Source organism: Ambystoma mexicanum, chromosome 3q (assembly GCF_040938575.1).
Source record: "Ambystoma mexicanum isolate Mex_15411 chromosome 3q, UKY_AmexF1_1, whole genome shotgun sequence".
NCBI lineage: Eukaryota > Metazoa > Chordata > Amphibia > Caudata > Ambystomatidae > Ambystoma > Ambystoma mexicanum.
In genome coordinates, this window is record NC_090926.1 from 1,282,946,079 (window position 1) to 1,282,964,881 (window position 18,803).

An 18,803-nucleotide genomic window follows, 5' to 3' on the forward strand; every position below is an offset into this window, starting at 1 on the left:
CACCATCAGCCTCCAGCCAGGCCACGCCCCCAATGAAAAGTGTACTTTTAAAAGACCTTTCCCTCTACCTGTTGTGCTGGGGAAATATTCAGACTTCCTAGATCCCCTCCCCCTTTTCAGGTACTTACCTATGACTGGAACTCAAGTGACATGACTCCCCTTTTAATTATAATGCAGGGTACATTATATCTTCTTAACCATGTTTTCTCCTCCTGCTGTTTTTATTGAAAAGTCTGGTGCTGTCTCCATTTGGGATTGCCTATATCTATGTGTGTGTGCGGGCGCGTGTGTGTGTGTGTGTGTATGTGTGTGTGTGTTTATAGTATTCTTAAGTTTTACCTGCATTTGCATTGAGGCCTAATAAATAGTACATTTTTATACTTGACTGTGTCTAGGGGTTGTTAAGAGTTTGGTAAGACCAAGTGTGAAAACCCATTGCTCATCACCTAGGTTGGCCTCTCAGAGCCCTCCATGGGCGTAATTGTAGGGGGGGACTGCGGTGTTTGTCCCCCCCAACTTTCATGGTTCATTTGGCTGGGACACCTTTTCTTCAGATGTCATGTCCCCCCCAACATTTTCAGCAAAGTTACTCCACTGGAGCCCTCCCACCTGGCTGGTTCTGGAAATCTCCCCTATGCTTGTTTGGTGTATGAACTTCTGGCACCTTCTGAAACTCACTGCCTCTCAACGCAATGTCCGGAATGTGTCCCATACCATAAAGGTTGACAAGCGAAACCTGTTCTTTCAACGGACGAGACCTGCTTTGAAGAGCCAGTTTGATCAGCACTGCGGGTGGGGATCTGCTTGGTGGACAAGTCGAGATGCAAGGCAGTTATAGGTTGCTTACTAGCATTCTATACTGCCGGGCAGCTGGGTCATGCACCCATTGAGCCCACATGACTTTCCCCTCCATTTTAGAACAGAGAAGGTACCTGTTGTGTGCAGGGTTCCTCAGAGCTCTGCTTTGTCCCTGATCCTCTTTAATGTCTAAGTTCAGCCTTTAGCTAAGCTCATTCACGCCTTTGGTCTCCGTTGTTATATCCATGCGGATGACACACAGATTGTGGTGCCTCTCAATCTTCCCCACACTGAAGCGTCAGCCAATTTTAGAAATTGTCTGATAGCTGTTAGTAACTGGATGAGTCAGAATTGGCTGAAACTGAATGTTGACAAAACAGAGGTCTTGGTGGTTGGTTCTTCCAGAACGGCTTCTTCCTGGACACCAGAGTTTTGACTGCTTGCCTTAAGCCAGTTCCCTAAACCGGTTGCCGTAGTTAGAGATCTTGGTGTTAAGATCTCTGCCACTCTATCTATGGATGCGCAGGTGAGTTTGGTTAGCTAGGGGGATTACTTCAAGCTTACAATCTTGTGTAAGATCCTCCCTCTTCTGCCATCTCACCTTGGAACCCCAGTGGCGGCAGCGCCTATCTTTGGAACCTTAGATTATTGTACTGCCCTCTTTCTGTCTCAACCAGCCTACATTTTCCATCGGCTTCAGGTTTTGCAGAACACTACGGCAAGACCCGTGACTGGTCCTCCGCTCGGGACCATATCGCCCATGTTCTACGTAGCCTGCACTGGCTCCCTTTTTCATCACGCATTGTTTTTAAGACCCTGTGCATCGTTCACAGGACTTTTTATGGCCTTGCTGCAGAGTACCTTAAGAGGAACTTCTGTCATATACCGTCTAAAGCATGTCACTCTGCTTCCGATCTCTTGATTCAGGTCCCTAGGTTCCGTTGGACGAGGACTGATGGGCGTGCCTTCTCGGTTGCAGCTGCAGCATTTTGTAATAAGCTCCTGTGTCACATTTGTGATATTGATAATCATTTACTTTTCCATTGTCATCTCAAAACACATTTATTTTCAACCTGTTATTGTACATTAAACACCCCCGTGAAAACGTGTGTTCGATTGTAGAAGAAATCATCAGGTTCGGCGTTCTGTCTGGACAATGGATCAATGGGTCCAAGTCTGAGGTCCTCCCCCTCACTGCATGTGTAACCCCGGGTGATGTGGGTAATGATTTCGCATGGTGTCCCCAAGGGATCAGTTACTTAGGTATCCGTGTATCCATGTCCCTTAATAAGTTATACGAGGAGAACTACATAACGGCTCTCCAAACGTTGGAGCACAAGGTAGACACCTGGATTCGTCTTCCCATCTTCCAAGCAGCTAGGATATCGCTCTTAAAAATGGTTGTCTTACCTAAACTACTGTATGTCTTAAATAATGTCCTGGTTAGGCTGAAGGTCTTGGTGAACAAGCTGATCTGGGCCGGTAGATGCCCATGAATATCTCTAGAGACGATGTGTCGCCCGAGCTCTCTGGGGGGCCTTGAGATTCCGGACCTGTTTTTGTATTTCCTTGCCGCCCAGGCCCAATATGCTGCTTGGTGGTCGATGCCCACTTCCGACTTACCCCACACGATCCTGGAGAAAGCTCTCAATTGCCCTGACGATCTGAAGGGGTTATTGATGGGAACACGGGAGCGTGGTGACAAGGGTGAGGTACAGGCAGTGGCCGTCACCCTTCGGGCTTGGGATCAGCTGGCTGCCTTGACTGGACATTTATCATGTACGGGGCATACCACTCACTCATGAGACAATATTTATACAACATTTCTCCCTCTTACAGATCACGTCCATGGAAGATATAGCTCCACTGGGTAGATTTGTTTCCTGGGAAGACCTCAAAACGAGGGGCGAATGTAACCCGATAACACTATTCCTATATTAGCGCCTGCGCGAGTGCTACGTGCTAAGTGGCCGGAGTTCCCAAGCGCACCACCTCCCTCACCAATTATGGAATATATTACAACGCCAACGACCAAGGTGAGATTGGTGTCCACTCTGTATGGTATGGCCAGGTCTCTCAGGCCCCCCCGGGCGATTCAGTATAGAGAAAAATGGGAGTGAACCCTAGGTAATTCCTTAACAGGTGGGCAATGGGACTCTATTTGTGCACAGACTAAAACTATATCGGTTAACAACAGATTCCGTTTGATACACTTTAAATTCCTTCACCAGGTATACTTCTCTCCCCTTCGGTTGAATAAGCTTTACCCACATAGGCCTTCACACTGTAAGAGATGCAATCAGATTGATGCTGATTTCCTTCACGTAGCCTGGGGGTGCCCTCTAATTCAACCTCTATGGGTAAGGATAGCTGAAACTGTGGTTAAAATACTGGACATGGCCCTACCAATATCTCCTGAGACCTGGCTGCTCGCACTTGTGGAAGAGGGTACGTAGTGGGAAGCGGTTGGTGGGAATGGCTTCTGCGGTGGCTAGATTGCTTATTGCTCAGACTTGGGATGCCAACAGGCCTCCCACCTTCCAACACTGGCTCAATGTTATGGCAACCTGCGAACAAAGAGAAACACAGTTTGCCTCAACGGTCCCTATGCAGTGTAGGCCTAGGGACTACTGCGCAGCTTTCAGGAGCTTTATGTGCGAGGGGCGATCTCCGAGCCCAGCCGCACAGGATACTACTGGGCCATCACGAAATGTTGCTGCCTCATCCTGAGAGTGCTCTTCCCCTGTTAATAATGAAAGATGACAGACTTATCTGGCTATTCGGCCCCTCCTGGGGGGCACTGAGCTCGGACCTTGCGAGAGGGGTTTGAGGTCGGGATGGAACATTTTGATAAGTCTCCAGAGGCGGGGAGGGCTACTAAGACGGCTCTGAACAATTGTGTTGTGTACCAGAATTTAGGCGACATAGCGGATTCAGGGCTTTGTGGGAAGTTGTGTCAGGGTCCTGGAAGGTGCTGGGGGGGGGGGGGGATTGGGTGGCACAGTGCCCCGGTTGGGTTGGGTTTCTGATTCTTGTTGATTTCTGTATGTTGAATTAAAATAATAAAAACAGGTTTAAAAAAAAAAGAAAAATGATCCAGTTTGCAGGAGAGGAAACCAATTCAGGAAAATAACCATATATCCAGCCACACAACAGAGCCACACACAGCACATTCCTGAACTCTTTACTTTTACTGTAGTCATCCCACCCCTATCTCGTGGTGTTCCCCAGGGCTCTTGTGTATCCCCAACTCTATACAATATCTTCACCAAGCCCCTGTTTGATGATCTGGACCATCTTGGTATCACCTACACTAATTATGCAGATGATACCCAGATCCTCCTCCCGCTTTTTGGGGATCATGCACAGAATTGGTGAACAAGGTATACCTTATCATCCAGGCATGGATGGCCACTCACGGTCTCTGTCTAAACGATGATAAGTCAGAGTTGATTATCCTGGATACCTAAGCCAATATCAAAAAACTAGGACAGGAATTCTCCTCATTCAACATAGATGGGAACATCATCCAAGTATCTAAGGATGTAAAAACCTTGGGATTCTATCTTGATTCTACTCTATCACTTGATAAACAGCTAAAATCCCTTGCCTCCTCTACGGCCTACACGTGCAAACTGATAAGACCCCGTAAAGCATTCCTTTCCAATAAGAGTTGCCTAATCCTGGCCAGAGCCTTAATTCTCTCCAGAATTGATTATTATAATTCTCTATACTCTGGAGCTAATAAAAAATAACCCAAAGACTACAAATATTGCAAAATAATGCCCTGAGAGCAGCACTAGGCATTAATAAAAGCTCCCATATCTCTTCCGCCAGACGCCATTACAACTGGTTGTCCACAGAGAACAAAATAAAACTCAAGATGTTATCCCTGTCCCACAAAGCCCTTAATAACTCTGCCCCTAGTTACCTGACTGACAAAGTCCACAGGAGAACATCTATTAGACCAACTAGAGTGGTCAATTCTAATTGCGTGACAATACCGAACTTTAGACAAACTACTATTGGAGGAAATAGCTTCCCGGTAAAGGCTGCTAAAACTTGGAACTCACTACCACAAGACCTCAGAGCGGACTTGCCCTACCTTTGTTTCAGGAAAAAAGTAATTAAATTCCTTACCTCGACTGACCGTTGTTGACCGGTGTTACCTACCTCCTACTGATATTAATCATTAGACCTTTCACTCTACACAGCTGTAAGGCTGATTGCCCTACTTGAACCTGTATAATTTGTAATTATGTGTGTGACCTCATTGTATTTTCTAATGTACATTTTGCTATGATGTAACCTTATAAGTTTCGCATTTGCTTGCCACTGCGCCCTGCTACCCCTGGGACTGGCGCGCACAAAAAGTTAATAAAACAAACAAACAAACAATAAGTCTTGGATTTCCTGAGGGAACCAACCACCCACCTTATGGATTATTATATACAGCCCCCGTAGGACGTGTGTGAAGCCTGAAAGAGAAACGGGAAACACAGTGCAACCCAACAGGGGTCCTCTCTGCTGGCAGCCTTTTCACAAGATCTCAGGGAGCCACAGTGGTCTGGTCTTAACCATATAGGAGCATTTGGGGCTCAGCTGTAATCCCTCCATCTCAAACTGGCCAAGTGGTCTGATCCCGGGCAAAATACTCCCTCTGCACATGTTCACTTATCAGTGATATTTGGGAACACAAAACAGCTAAACAGAGGTACATAACAGTTTATAAAATGAGGCATAACTCCACACTAGCCGTGGTGTGTGTAATATATATATATATATATTTCTGAGGCTTGTGGAATCTGCTTAGATCACATGCTGTGCATAGGCCGACATCTAGTGGAAGCTGCGGAGTATTACAGTTTGTTTTTCGAAGTCGAAAAATGGGCGTCGACACAGGGCGTGCTAGTAATACTATCCCTAGTGTGACGTCCCCTGTACCCATGATCCCTCACGCGTCTAGGATCCCCAGATTGTTTTTTTCCGCCATTCTGGTCGGAAGCACTTCATCGGAGTTCCCTGGCTTTGCCATATTTTCACTCTAAACTAATTCTAATTTGCCCCGTTTGACCAACCTTTCGTCGATCAACATCTCGACGCCGAACCGGGGAGGAGATCAACGTCGAATACCCGACGGATTGGGCCTTGAGGCTTCCGCCTCGGCTCGGGCCTGGGCCGCTGGCCTCGGCCCTACAAGTAGGGAGAGTGGGGGTGGTACACTTCCACACTCGACACCTTATTACCTACACACACTTGCCCGCTGCCCACAGGCGCGTATGGAGGGTACGCCCTTTCAGTTTTGCCCCAAGTGTAATAAGAAATACCCTTGGGTAGATAAGCATGCTACGTGCAACCTTTGCCTACCCAGAGACCACCCCGAGACGGGTTGCAGGGCCTGTAGTAGGTTTAAGGCCAAAACTCTTAAGGACCGCTCCACCAAGCGTTGGGCCCACCACGCCAAGCTAGCAGCTATGGAGGCGGAGGGTACCTTCAGCGACGGCAGCGACGCCGAACTTTCGGACGGCGAGGGCACCAAGGCGTCGAAAGACAGCCGAACGCACGTCCCCGGCCTCGGAAGGTCGTCCGTCCCGGCGACTATGGGGAAGTCCCCCGGCGACAAAAGCGTTACACATACACACGCTAAACACAAAAAATCCACCCGAGATTCGACGTCGTCGAAACCTCGGAAAGAGGCACAGAAGGAGCGGTCCGAAAGGACGTCCTCTGGGCGGTCCCGGTCGAGGTCGCCGCACGACGTCAGGCAAGCCTCCACACTTGCACAGAGTGCCTCGACCATTAATATCCCGGAAGATCATTCGTCCGGAGACGAACACGACTTCCACCCCCAGCCTGCACCCCAGGAAAAGGGTACATCACTTGGGAGTAAAGAGGGCCCAGTTTCGAAGGCTAGTTCGAAAGACAGGGATTCCACCTCCGATCCTATCGACCTCCTCCACGAATTAGGCTTCTCCATCAACGAGAAAAAGTCAAGTCTGGTGCCAAGCACCTCAAAACAGTTTCTAGGAGCTATCCTAGATACTCAGAAAGGATTAACCTTCCCTTCGGAAGAAAGAATTCGGAACATACTTCTGCAAATTCCGCATTATCAGTCAGGTCAACAGATAACAGTACGCAAAGCTATGCGGTTACTGGGCATGATGGCGTCATGCATTTACCTGGTCCCCCACGCGCGTCTGCGCATGCGTCCCATGCAGGAATGGTTGGCGAAACAGTGGTCTCAGGCAAGTGGTCAGTGGGACGATCTAGTGGTCGTTTCGCCAACACTCGTACAGAACCTACTCTGGTGGACAAGAGAAAATCTCGCAAAGGGGAAACCCTTTTACGATCCCGAAGTACAGGCAGTGGTGACTACAGATGCATGCCTGACGGGGTGGGGAGCTCACCATCTCCACCACACAGCTCAGGGTCTCTGGTCTCACTCAGTAGCCAAGAACCACATCAATCTGCTAGAGCTTCTGGCAGTATTCCGAGCGCTGCAGGCGTTCGAGCCCCATCTACTAAACTTGTCGGTGCAGATCAGGACGGACAGCACGACAGCCATGTTCTATCTGAACAAGCAAGGAGGGACTCGTTCGCCAAATCTGTCCAAGCTTGCCCAGAAAATATGGATATGGGCACTCAGACGGAACATCTTCCTGTCATCGCAACATGTTCCAGGGGAGCTCAATTCCCTAGCGGATGCTCTAAGCAGAGACTCCCTCCCAGAAGAACACGAATGGGTCCTTCACAAAGACGTAGTAGAAGATCTCTTCTCTCAGTGGGGTTTCCCCACTATAGACCTATTCGCCACAAGCGAAAACAAACAATGCCCAGGATTTGCATCCAGGTTCCCACAACCGGACTCCCAGGGGAATGCCCTGTGGATGAACTGGTCAGGGATGTTTGCGTACGCTTTCCCACCAACTCCTCTCATCAGGAAAGTGGTGTACAAGATGAACAAGGAATCGATGACGCTCATCCTAGTTGCTCCCATGTGGGCGAGACAACCATGGTTTCCACACCTACGCAGGATGGCGGTATGCGAGCCCATCAGACTCCCAGCCTGGTACAACCTTCTGTCCCAGCAACAAGGTCAAACAGTGCATCAGGAACCCAACTCTATGAACCTAGCAGCATGACTCCTGAAGTCATAGAGTTTGGACATCTCAAATTACCACAGAGGTGTATGGACATTCTAAAAGAGTCCAGGAAACCAAATACAAGGCACTGTTACTTTGACAAGTGGAAAAGATTCGTTATCTGGTGCCAGAGTAAACAAATCAACCCGGTTGATTGCACTCCTTCCAACGTTGTAACATACATGCTCCACCTGCTGGATGCAGGGTTAGTTTTTAACTCTCTGAAAGTACACCTGGCAGCCCTCTCAGCCTACACCACATCCCATAACAAGGTTTCGTGGTGGAAAGTACCAGTGGTTAAAGCCTTCATGGAAGGAGTAAAGAGACTTCACCCTCCTATATCGAACCCACCGCCAGGATGGGATCTCAACCTGGTGCTATCTAAGCTCATGGGGCCCCGCTTCGAACCCATACATAAAAGTAGTCTCAAACACCTGACTTATAAAACGGCCTTCTTAGTAGCCATTACCTCCATAAGAAGGGTCAGTGAAATTCAGGCTCTGTCAGTGCAAGATCCTTTCTTTACTATCCACAAGGACAAACTGGTTTTACGCACACACCCTAGATTCTCACCAAAATTCATATCCAAGTTCCATGTAAACCAGTCCATCGAGCTTCCGGCTTTCTTCCAAAACCCACAAAGCTCAGCTGAGGTGAAACTACACACCCTAGATGTGCGTAGGGCGGTCTTATACTATGTAAATAAAACCAGACCGCTAAGGAAAACAGATCAACTGTTTGTCTCCGTAGCTACAGGCAGAGAGGGGGATCGCGTCTCTAAGGGCGCTATCTCAAAGTGGATTATCAACTGTATACAGCTGTGTTACTCTCTTTCTGAAAAGACTCTGCCTTTTACGCCAAGGGCCCACTCTACCAGAGGCATTGGGGCCACTCTGGCTTTCATTGCAAACGTTCCCCTTGACACCATTTGCAAAGCAGCTACTTGGAGCTCTATTCACACTTTTACTCAGCATTACTGCATTGACACTCATTCCAAGGCAGATACACAAGTGGGACAAGCGGTTCTAAGACACCTGTTTGCTCATGACCCTTCTCACATCCCACCTCCTTCTTCTGGTACTGCTCGCTAATCTATGCACAGCATGTGATCTAAGCAGATTCCACAAGCCTCAGAAGGGATACATTACTCACCGTAATCGTATTTCTGATGCTTGTATCTGCTTAGATTCACATGCGACCCACCCTTCCTCCCCTCCGAGAGAAGGCGCATGGTTGCTTGTAGTCTTACCTTTCTGTCTATCTGCTTGGACTATCTGTACTCACGCTACTCCTCATGCTACCTCATGTCAGGAAAAACACAATCTGGGGATCCTAGACGCGTGAGGGATCATGGGTACAGGGGACGTCACACTAGGGATAGTATTACTAGCACGCCCTGTGTCGACGCCCATTTTTCGACTTCGAAAAACAAACTGTAATACTCCGCAGCTTCCACTAGATGTCGGCCTATGCACAGCATGTGAATCTAAGCAGATACAAGCATCAGAAATACGATTACGGTGAGTAATGTATCCCATATATATATATGTATATATATATATATATATATATACTACCATACAGCATAAATTACAAGTTTTACTATTACCCAACTCAATAGCATAGACTCCCATCTTCAAGTTTATTAATTAGAGAGCAGTACCATGCTACACAGAGCTTCCTGTCCTTGTGAAAAGAGACTTTAGCCAGTGCAGAACACGTAAGCTTGAACATCAATGCTCCCTGTAGTCTACAACGCTTGTGCCCTGGCCAGGTCAGAGGATTGCTATCAGCACTGATTCAGCGAAGGGCGCCGTCAGTAGGAAGGGGCTCGGAGAACCTAATCTGTACCGCTGAGGAGTGACTTCATGGGACTCAGGCATGGAGCGTCCGGTCTAAAAACAAGGATTTGGGAAAAGGCATTCTGCTGAATTAAGGGGGCCGAGAGTGGATGAAGTAGGACAGGGGAGGGAACATCTGATCTGTAGAAGACCTGGTTCTGGAAAGCGCTAATCTGTGGGCTCTAGGTGGTAAGCACGCCCGTAAGGACTGGGGTTTCAGAAGAGTCCACCACTCTGTGGGCTCTTGGTCAGGGTCTTGCTTGGAGAGGCCCTGAGTCTGGAAAGGTCCACTCTGTGGGTGTGTGACAAGATGTATGCTTTGAGAGAGTGGGGGTGGGGTGAGGGGTCCGCTCTTGGTGAGGACCGCACTCAGAGAGTGTCAGGGTCTTGGAAGGAGCACTCTGTGAATCTTGGTGAGGGGCTTGCTTAGGGGAGGTCTGATTCTCGGAGGTTGCTCCCTGTGGACTCCTGCAGGATGTATGCTTCGAGAGGGTTGGGGGATGGTAAGCACCATTCTATGGGCTCTTGATGAGGTGTGTGCTTAGAATCTTCGGGTGGGGAGTTTCAATCTGAATACTCCTCAGGAGGGCTTTGGTGGTGATCTGGTGTGCTAGGGAATGCCAATCCGTAGACTCTCGGGGGAGCTGAGATTGATTGGAGAGGTCTGGGGACTGGAAACAAAAGACTCAAGTGGAAGGAGTATGAGAGGCACACCTGATTTGTAGTCTGGAAAGGGGAGAGGGGTTGACATTGCATGATCAGAATACCATTAGCTGGATAGTCCACACCATTGACTATTTTACGGGCGTCTCTATTTTCAGCTCTCATGAAATCGGGGCTACTCCTTGCCAAATCTCACCCCTGGTCTTTGTAAACTCTGGGTGTATGGGTCATGTCTGGGTAGGCCAGGTGGCCCATCTGTCCACTTGATCCAATCTCACCTCTGGTCTTTGTAAACTGTGGGTGTAATGGGTCATGTTTGGGTAGGCCAGGTGGCCCATCAGTCCACTTGATCCAATCTCTCCTCTGGTCTTTGTAAACTCTGGGTGTAATGGGTCATGTCTGGGTAGGCCAGGTGGCCCATCAGTCCACTTGATCCAATCTCAACCTGGGTCTTTGTAAGCTCTGGGTGTGATGGGTCATGTTTGGGTAGGCCAGGTGGCCCATCTGTCCACTTGATCCAATCTCACCTCTGGTCTTTGTAAACTCTGGGTGTGATGGGTCATGTTTGGGTAGGCCAGGTGGCCCATCAGTCCACTTGATCCAATCTCACCCTGGGTCTTTGTAAACTCTGGGTGTGATGGGTCATGTTTGGGTAGGCCAAGTGCCCCATCAGTCCACTTGATCCAATCTCTCCTCTGGTCTTTGTAAACTCTGGGTGTAATGGGTCATGTTTGGGTAGGCCAGGTGGCCCATCTGTCCACTTGATCCAATCTCTACCTGGGTCTTTGTAAACTCTGGGTGTGATGGGTCATGTTTGGGTAGGCCAGGTGGCCCATCTGTCCACTTGATCCAATCTCTCCCTGGGTCTTTGTAAACTCTGGGTGTGATGGGTCATGTTTGGGTAGGCCAGGTGGCCCATCGGTCCACTTGATCCAATCTCACATCTGGCCTTTGTAAACTCTGGGTGTAATGGGTCATGTTTGGGTAGGCCAGGTGGCCCATCTGTCCACTTGAACCAATCTCTCCCTGGGTCTTTGTAAACTCTGGGTGTGATGGGTCATGTTTGGGTAGGCCAGGTGGCCCATCTGTCCACTTGATCCAATCTCTCCCTTGGTCTTTGTAAACTCTGGGTGTGATGGGTCATGTTTGGGTAGGCCAGGTGGCCCATCAGTCCACTTGATCCAATCTCGCCCTGGGTCTTTGTAAACTCTGGGTGTGATGGGTCATGTTTGGGTAGGCCAGCTGGCCCATCTGTCTACTTGATCCAATCTCTGACCTTGTGGTGTTTGCCCTCACAGGTCCTGGACATCGGCGAGTACCTGACGGTTCCGGATGAATTCTCGGTGAAGGAGAAGAAGACAGGCATGTGGTGGAAGCAGCTAATGGCTGGCGCAATGGCAGGAGCTGTCTCCAGAACTGGCACAGCCCCGCTCGACCGGCTCAAAGTGTTCATGCAGGTGAGACATGGCTATGTGCCCCGGTAATGCATGGCTATATGGCCAGGTGAGACATGGCTATGTGCCCAAATCATCGCCCCTGTGCCAGGCACAGTTTGTTCGATGGAGGAGCGTATGCCCCTCTTTCTTCCTGAATTCTCCTGACATTTGCAGTTTGGTACTGTGTGCCACATGCGTGTGGCCCCTTCTTGCCATCAACATGTTAAATCCCTGCTACTGCATGGAATGTGCCCTTGCCCCAGACCTTTGCGCTACCTGGGGCATGCTCCTTGGCATTGCGCAATGCGTGGTTTCTTCCTCTGGGGCTCTTAATCTTTCTTGCTGTCATGACCCTTCCACACAGTGCTTATCTAACCCTTCCTTGGCTTTCTCACGTAACCACAGCCTGCTCACATAACAACATTAACATGCCCCTTCAATTGTGTGGGGCAACTAAATGGGCTGATGTCAGAACCCTGATTGCATGGCTCATCCCTTTCCAGTGGACCTCTGCATTTGAGGCTGGGAATATATAGTCCAGTGTGACGATTGACTTGGTGTTGTCACTTCTCCCCGGGGGTGGGGGGGCCTTCTCATGAGGCTAGGGAGGGTAGGCTGCTACCCAATATTCCCCCTGGGGGTGGTATAATGCAGGAGGACCTCATGGGGAGAGACTCCTCTCCTGGGGATAAGGATGACCACCTGGGTAAAGGTTGGCACAACACCCCAGACCTAACCTTCTCAAACCTGTTTCCGACCTTTCCACCAAACCTCTCCCCCTCCCCTCGATAGCACTTCTATTTGCTATTGTACCATTATACCTGTTACTTCTACTGAGACGAAGAAGATTGCTCACAATACAGATAGTTAATTCCAGTACTGGCACAAAAAAGATCACCCAAAGCATGAAGATTGCCAGTACTGAGACGAGGTGGCCATGAAGAATGGCTCAGAGAAGATACAAGAACGGTAGAGACTGCTGTGGGGGTGTCGTCCTAAGAGACACATAAAAACTGACAAAAGACTTTGAGAAAGGGAGCTGCAGACCAGCAACATTGACAGTGCAGCCAGGGAAGTTTGAAGAAGACGTGGAGGATGCGTTGGGAAAGTCGAGAACAGTCCCCTTCCAAAGACATGAGGCTGATGACAGGAGTCCTTTGCCCAGTATAGTTGAGCAGGTCAGGATCGTGTCTGGGGCCTGGCAAACGGTGGCGCAACGTCGGAGAGGTGCACTGTACGGTCCAGTAACGGCACCTACACTGTCGGTGGAGAGACTGGGAAGAGGGTACGCAGAGCAGCAGAAGCAAGAGACGCCCGCAGAGCCCGGCATGAAGACGCAAGCACCCAGAAATAACCAGAGAAGAGTCCTGGAGCCAACAAAGGTAACAGACAAGTCACAGGGACTGGCGGGACTGGTAAGGGCTTCAAGGTGCAGGAGAGAGAAAACTCCATGGGAATAAAGATACTAAATATCTTCCTTGTGGCAGTTCTTGGGAAGAGAGTCAACCAAATGGGCCTATCGAGAAGCGAAGGGAACCAAGGGTCTGAACCCCAAACCAAAATGAAATCTATATGGACACGTAGCATCTATCTTGTGGTAGTACTTGTGAAGAGAGTCAACCAAGTGGGCCCAGGGAAGAGAATCAAGGGTCTGGGACACAAACTGAGGTGAAGCATATGTTAATACATGTCATCCTCCTTGTGGCAGTACTTGGCAGGAGAGTGAACCAAGTGGGCCTGACAAGAAGGGGGAAGCAAACAGGGTCTGGGACCCAACCAAGTGCAAAGTGAATATGGGAGGGAGGAACCCGCCAAACAGTGGTAAAGAAAGATCACTGACAGGCTATGGAGAGCCTGGAACTGTTGTGAAAGTTACCTAAGAAGACGGGGAAAGGGAGTTATTCCCTCTGGACACAATTTGAACTTTGGTAAACCCATTATCCAGGGCAAGGGAGTCATTCCCCCTGGAACCAGCTTGAACATTATCAGAGACGCCAGGGGGAGTCATTCCACCTGGCCACTTCTGGAACTGTGCGTAAATCAAGACCAGGGGAAGGGAGTCATTCACCCTGGAACCAGCTTGAACGTTAATAGAGACGCCAGGGGGAGTCATTCCACCTGGCCACTTCTGGAACTGTGCGTAAATCAAGACCAGGAGAAGGGAGTCATTCACCCTGGAACCAGCTTGAACATTATCAGAGACACCAGGTGGAGTCATTCCACCTGGCCACTTCTGGAACTCTGCGTAAATCAAGACCAGAGAAGGGAGTAATTCCCCCTGGTAGTGATTGGAGTAATGAAGAGACGTTCCTTTAAGACACCATGAGAAGGGAGTCATTCTCCTGGTGAAAGAACTTGATTAAGACCCTTTAGTTGTAGTGTAAGGAACAGATGTAGGGTTTTGACGCTGGCTTTGTCAGTTTACGGACATCTGACAGATCCTTTCGTTTTTTATTTGAGTCAGGGAAACCCCTCTTAGAGTTAGGCATAGTTAGGTTTTTGAATTCAATAAACGTCTTTGCCAACCACCATGAGACCTCCTGGTCAGTTGCCTTCTTCAGCAAAGACACATACACTGCAGATCTACCCCTCCACTCTCTGCCTGGTGAAGCGTCTGACCCTCAGAGAGTTAGAGGTGGCTGATCAAAGGTCTCTAGAAGGAAGATGTTTAGGAAGAGAGTTGGATGTAGTGCGGGACCCGGCCCCAGAAGGCCTTGTGGACGATGCAGAGGGTCTTAACCTTGATCCTTGCAGCCACAGGGAACCGGCTGGAGATATGCGGTCCCTGGGCCTGAGGCCAAGGAAAAGTCTTGCTGTCCTGTTCTGGATTAGTGGCAAAGGGTGGAGAGTTGTCGAAGCTAGATTGAGTTGCTGAGGGAAAGTGAGAAAAGGAAGAATACCTCTGAGGAGGTGAAGCTTATAGTGTGACTTCTTAGAGACTTCAGAGATGTAAGGAGAGAAGGAGAGGGTGGAGTTGAAGATGACACCAAGGTTTTTTTGCTTCGCAGGAAGGTGAAGGAAGAGGGCCGAAGGAGGGCAGCCAGAGTGAGAGAGGGAAAGCAGGAGCAGGGGTCCCAATGAGAAGGATCTCAGTCTTACTGGCATTAAGCAGAGATCGTTGGAGGTGAATCATGGATAGACAGTCAGGAATGAGTGAGAGAGGAGAGGAGGTTGAGGGGAGACAGAAAGAGAGCTGAGTGTCATCCGCATAACATAGAAAGTTAGAGGTAATTTGGTCCAAAGGGGCCAAGTAGACATTGAAGAGCCAGGGTGAGAGGTTAGAGCCCTGGGGAACACCACATGTGCAGAGAGAGGTGGTGGAGAGAAAGGACCTAAGTTGGACCTGAGAGGGTCGTTCCAGGAGGAAGGAGGACAACCACTCCTGATCTGTGATGCCCAGGTTCTCACGGAATCGATTGATCAGGATGGCGTGATTGACTGTGTCAACAGCAGAGGAAAGGTCAAGGAGAATGAGGACAGAAGGAAGCCTTGAATCGAGATTAGTGAGCAGATCTTCACGGGTGTTCAGGAGAGCAGTTTCCATTCCTCTGACTGCTCTGAAGCCAGACTGATGGTCATGGAAACAACCAACAGATTCAGTGCGGAAAGTAAGCTGGGAGATGGGCAGCTTTTCCGGAAAGGAGTGATAGAGATCGGGCGATAGTTTGCCAGAGAGGTGGGATCTGCAGAAGGCTTTTTAAGGAGGGGGTGCACAAGGGAGTGCTTGAGGAGAGAGGGGAAAGTTCCAGTGGCAAAAGAGTGATTGCAAAAATTGGCTAAGGCTGGAGCGAGGGTGTCAATGTTGTCCTTGATGATTCTGTAGGAGCAGGGGAGCACCTGTTTGGGTGACACTTTCATAGATCAGACTTGTTTAGAAACCTTGTCAGGCGTAATCAGAAGGAAAGAGAAGGGAGGAGGAGTGGGAGAGGTGGCCAGAGGGGGTCCGAGAGAGGGAGAGGGAGAGGAAGAGGAGAGGACAGGATGTCCTGAGTTTAGGTGGTGAAGTGAGAAGCCAGAGCCATACAGGGGCCCTGGGAGGGAACAGGAGAGGTTGAGACTGCCAGCTCCTTGCAGATTTTAAAGAGTTTGGCTGTGTTGTTATAGGCCGCAGAGATGCAGGCTTGGATGTGGGCTCTCTTCTTACACCACAATGAAAAAACGATAGCGAACGCTCATTTTTATAAGACAGTTTTAGGGCCTGATCACGAGTCTGGCGGTATCCCAGTGGTAATACTGCTGGGAAACCACCTGTGCAAATAGCGCTACCGCTACCCGTTCCAGCACTATTTGCACCGGATCACGAGTAGCGGATGGGCAGTTATTGCCCATCCACCATTGGATCTATTAGCTTGTTAGTATTTTCAATCATTGTTTCATTAGGCAAAAGCATCACCAACAAGGTAATTTCTCTGCATTGAATTTGAGACATCAGGAGACAATATAGACAAAGTAAGGAGTGAACATTTAGTAAGGACTTGCCTAAGAAGTGGAAAGGTTTTATGGAAGACAAGCAAGACATGACTTGATTTCTGGAGGGTGACACCTTAAACCCAGCTCCTCCTGGTTTCTGGGACCTGACACCTCAGGTGTGCAGGCAACTGGAAGGAAAGTCAGAGAGAGACTGTTGAACAATGCTATGAACTACCACTGAGAAGGAGAGACAAGGAAACTGGCAATGGATGGAAACGAGTGGTACCTGGCCAACCCACCGGAATGGGCAACACTAATGACAAGGAGTTCCAGGGGAAGGAGCCGGTGGTCAGCCCAGCAAGACGCGCCAAATGCAGAACCTGGAGTGAAAGTTCCCAGCGCCAATTGAGAAAGTGTGTTCTGTGAAAAGCATTGAATCCTGGAAGTTGGGGGGAAAGTTTCATGTGGCAGATTATAAAGAAATAAAAAAAAGTGCTGAATCGTGAATCTTCCAATTTAAGGTTCCTAGCGACACACTGTGCTACACATTTCTGAATCCTGAAATTTGATTCCAGTGATCCACAAGTGAAAGGCTGGTCTCATAAACATGGATCTATCAGACGAAATCTATTCATTGTGCAGGGATCGAAATTATGATTGAATAAGCAGGAGCTAAAAGCAGCCCCTGGGTATCCAGCATTAACCAGTGACCAGGAGCTACCACTGAGGAACCAGGAGCTAGAACATAGTGTTTAGCAAATCTAACTTACACAGAAGATGCAAACATATCACTTTGTCCATTATTTATGATCCCTTATGCTTTAAATGCATAGAGATGTGTCCTAATGCTTATTTATAGACTGTCACAAACACACAACCAAATAGGGCTGTTTGTTCAGCATCAGTTGGCCTGGGGGAGATAAACGTACCTCCTGTTAGCTGTTGGTGTCAAGCTAACCAGGCTCTTCTAGGCACAAGCAGAAGCTAAATAGCTCCTGCTCCCCTCAATTTCGAACTCTGTCGACGTGAAATTTGTGATCCAAGCCCTGGTTGATCAGTGAGAGTAATATCTGAAACCGCCCAATTTGTGATCAGGCCCTTAGTATTTGGATTTTCACTGCGATACCTGTGCTGCCTTCTCGTTGCCATGCAAAGATGATGTGCTAATGTTCACTGCGCACCCTGCGCTGACTAGTCGTTGACATTGTGTAGTCTGGGTAATGGCTGTCGCACTCCTTCTACGCTACTGGGTTCTTTTCTTTACTCCACTAGAGTTCACAGCATGCCGCGATCACTTGCTGACACTGTCATGCAAGGATCGTTTCAACAAGCAACTTCTCCAGCATGGGGTCTGGCATGGATTCACATGCTCATGAATATTCCCCGTCGTCAGGCTGGGAATCCTCGGTAAAGAAAGAAATCAGTTTCAGTTTCGTTTCTGAACTGTCTTTCTACTAATAACCAATCACTAATCTCTGGGTCATACTTCCCCCAGCCAATGACTGCCCTCTACCTAAGCCCCTCCTCTGGCAGCCATCTTCAGATTTTTATCGCACGTTCAAGTGTTGGGAGTCCTAGTGCTGTAGCTCTCGAGCTTTTACTGCGTATTGCATTTTTCAAAGAGTTTACTCTTATTTTTTCGGTCTATTCGAGCCTCAAGCTCCACCGATTGTTCTACCGATTAACTGGTACCCGTTTCTGAATTTTCTACACCCCTCAAGGGCGGATTTTCGTTGAATTACACTTCTTGGAGGATTCTGGAAGACCTTTGAGGCCTACCCCGATTCGGACATGGCCCAGGACATAGGAGATTCGAGACCTACTGGATTCAAACTGTTCAGGAGCTGCCCAGGATGTGTACTATAGAATGTCTTCAAGGAAGATGAGCACTCCCGGTGCTTCTACTGCCTTCACGCCGACAAGTCGCACGTGGAGGAGGACTGTACATTCTGTAGGAACATGTCTGACCGGACAATGAAGGACCGTCGTATTCGGCTCACCACCTAGCTGGAGGTGAGAAGAAGAAGTCAGAGCAATGTTCTAAGACCTTTGAGGGCGCTCCGGCGATGGGTGCCCAACAAAAGTCAAAACACTGCGAGTCCGCCGGCACCAGGAGCGCCGTTGCGTTGGGCTCCTCAGATGCCAGGCAGGGCGTGATGTCACCGACGCCATGATCCACGAGCCAACACTCTGGTTCGGGGAAAAGGAAGTCGGAGAACTCGGGTAAGCTTCGGGAGATGCCCCGGTTGATCCCCTCGCAGAAAGCCAATGGGGGGCGAGGCGGTGACCCTCCCCCTAAGGTGAAGGCCTCAGACACGCCCAAGGTCGTGAAGGCCCTGATTTACCCAGCGAAAGCCTCGATCGAAGGAGTCGTGGCGGCCCTGACGAAGCCTGTGGAGGCTACCCCAGTGGAGACGGCTTCCGGGCCTAGAGTTTCCCTGCCACCCCGGAGGGAATCATCTTTCCAGCCTATCGAGAAGACCCCTCTGAAACCCTGGGATGAGAAAGGGGGG

At 49.2% G+C, this 18,803-nt stretch overlaps 1 protein-coding gene across 1 annotated transcript in view; it reads left to right on the plus strand.

Moving 5' to 3' along the window:
• LOC138447881 (mitochondrial adenyl nucleotide antiporter SLC25A23-like) overlaps positions 1-18,803 on the plus strand; it is a 538,577-nt gene that overhangs the window by 220,526 nt on the left and 299,248 nt on the right. The window contains exon 5 of the mRNA XM_069604353.1: positions 11,743-11,901. Within this exon, the coding sequence (XP_069460454.1) occupies positions 11,743-11,901 (159 nt within the window). The remainder of the gene's footprint in view (positions 1-11,742; positions 11,902-18,803) is intronic.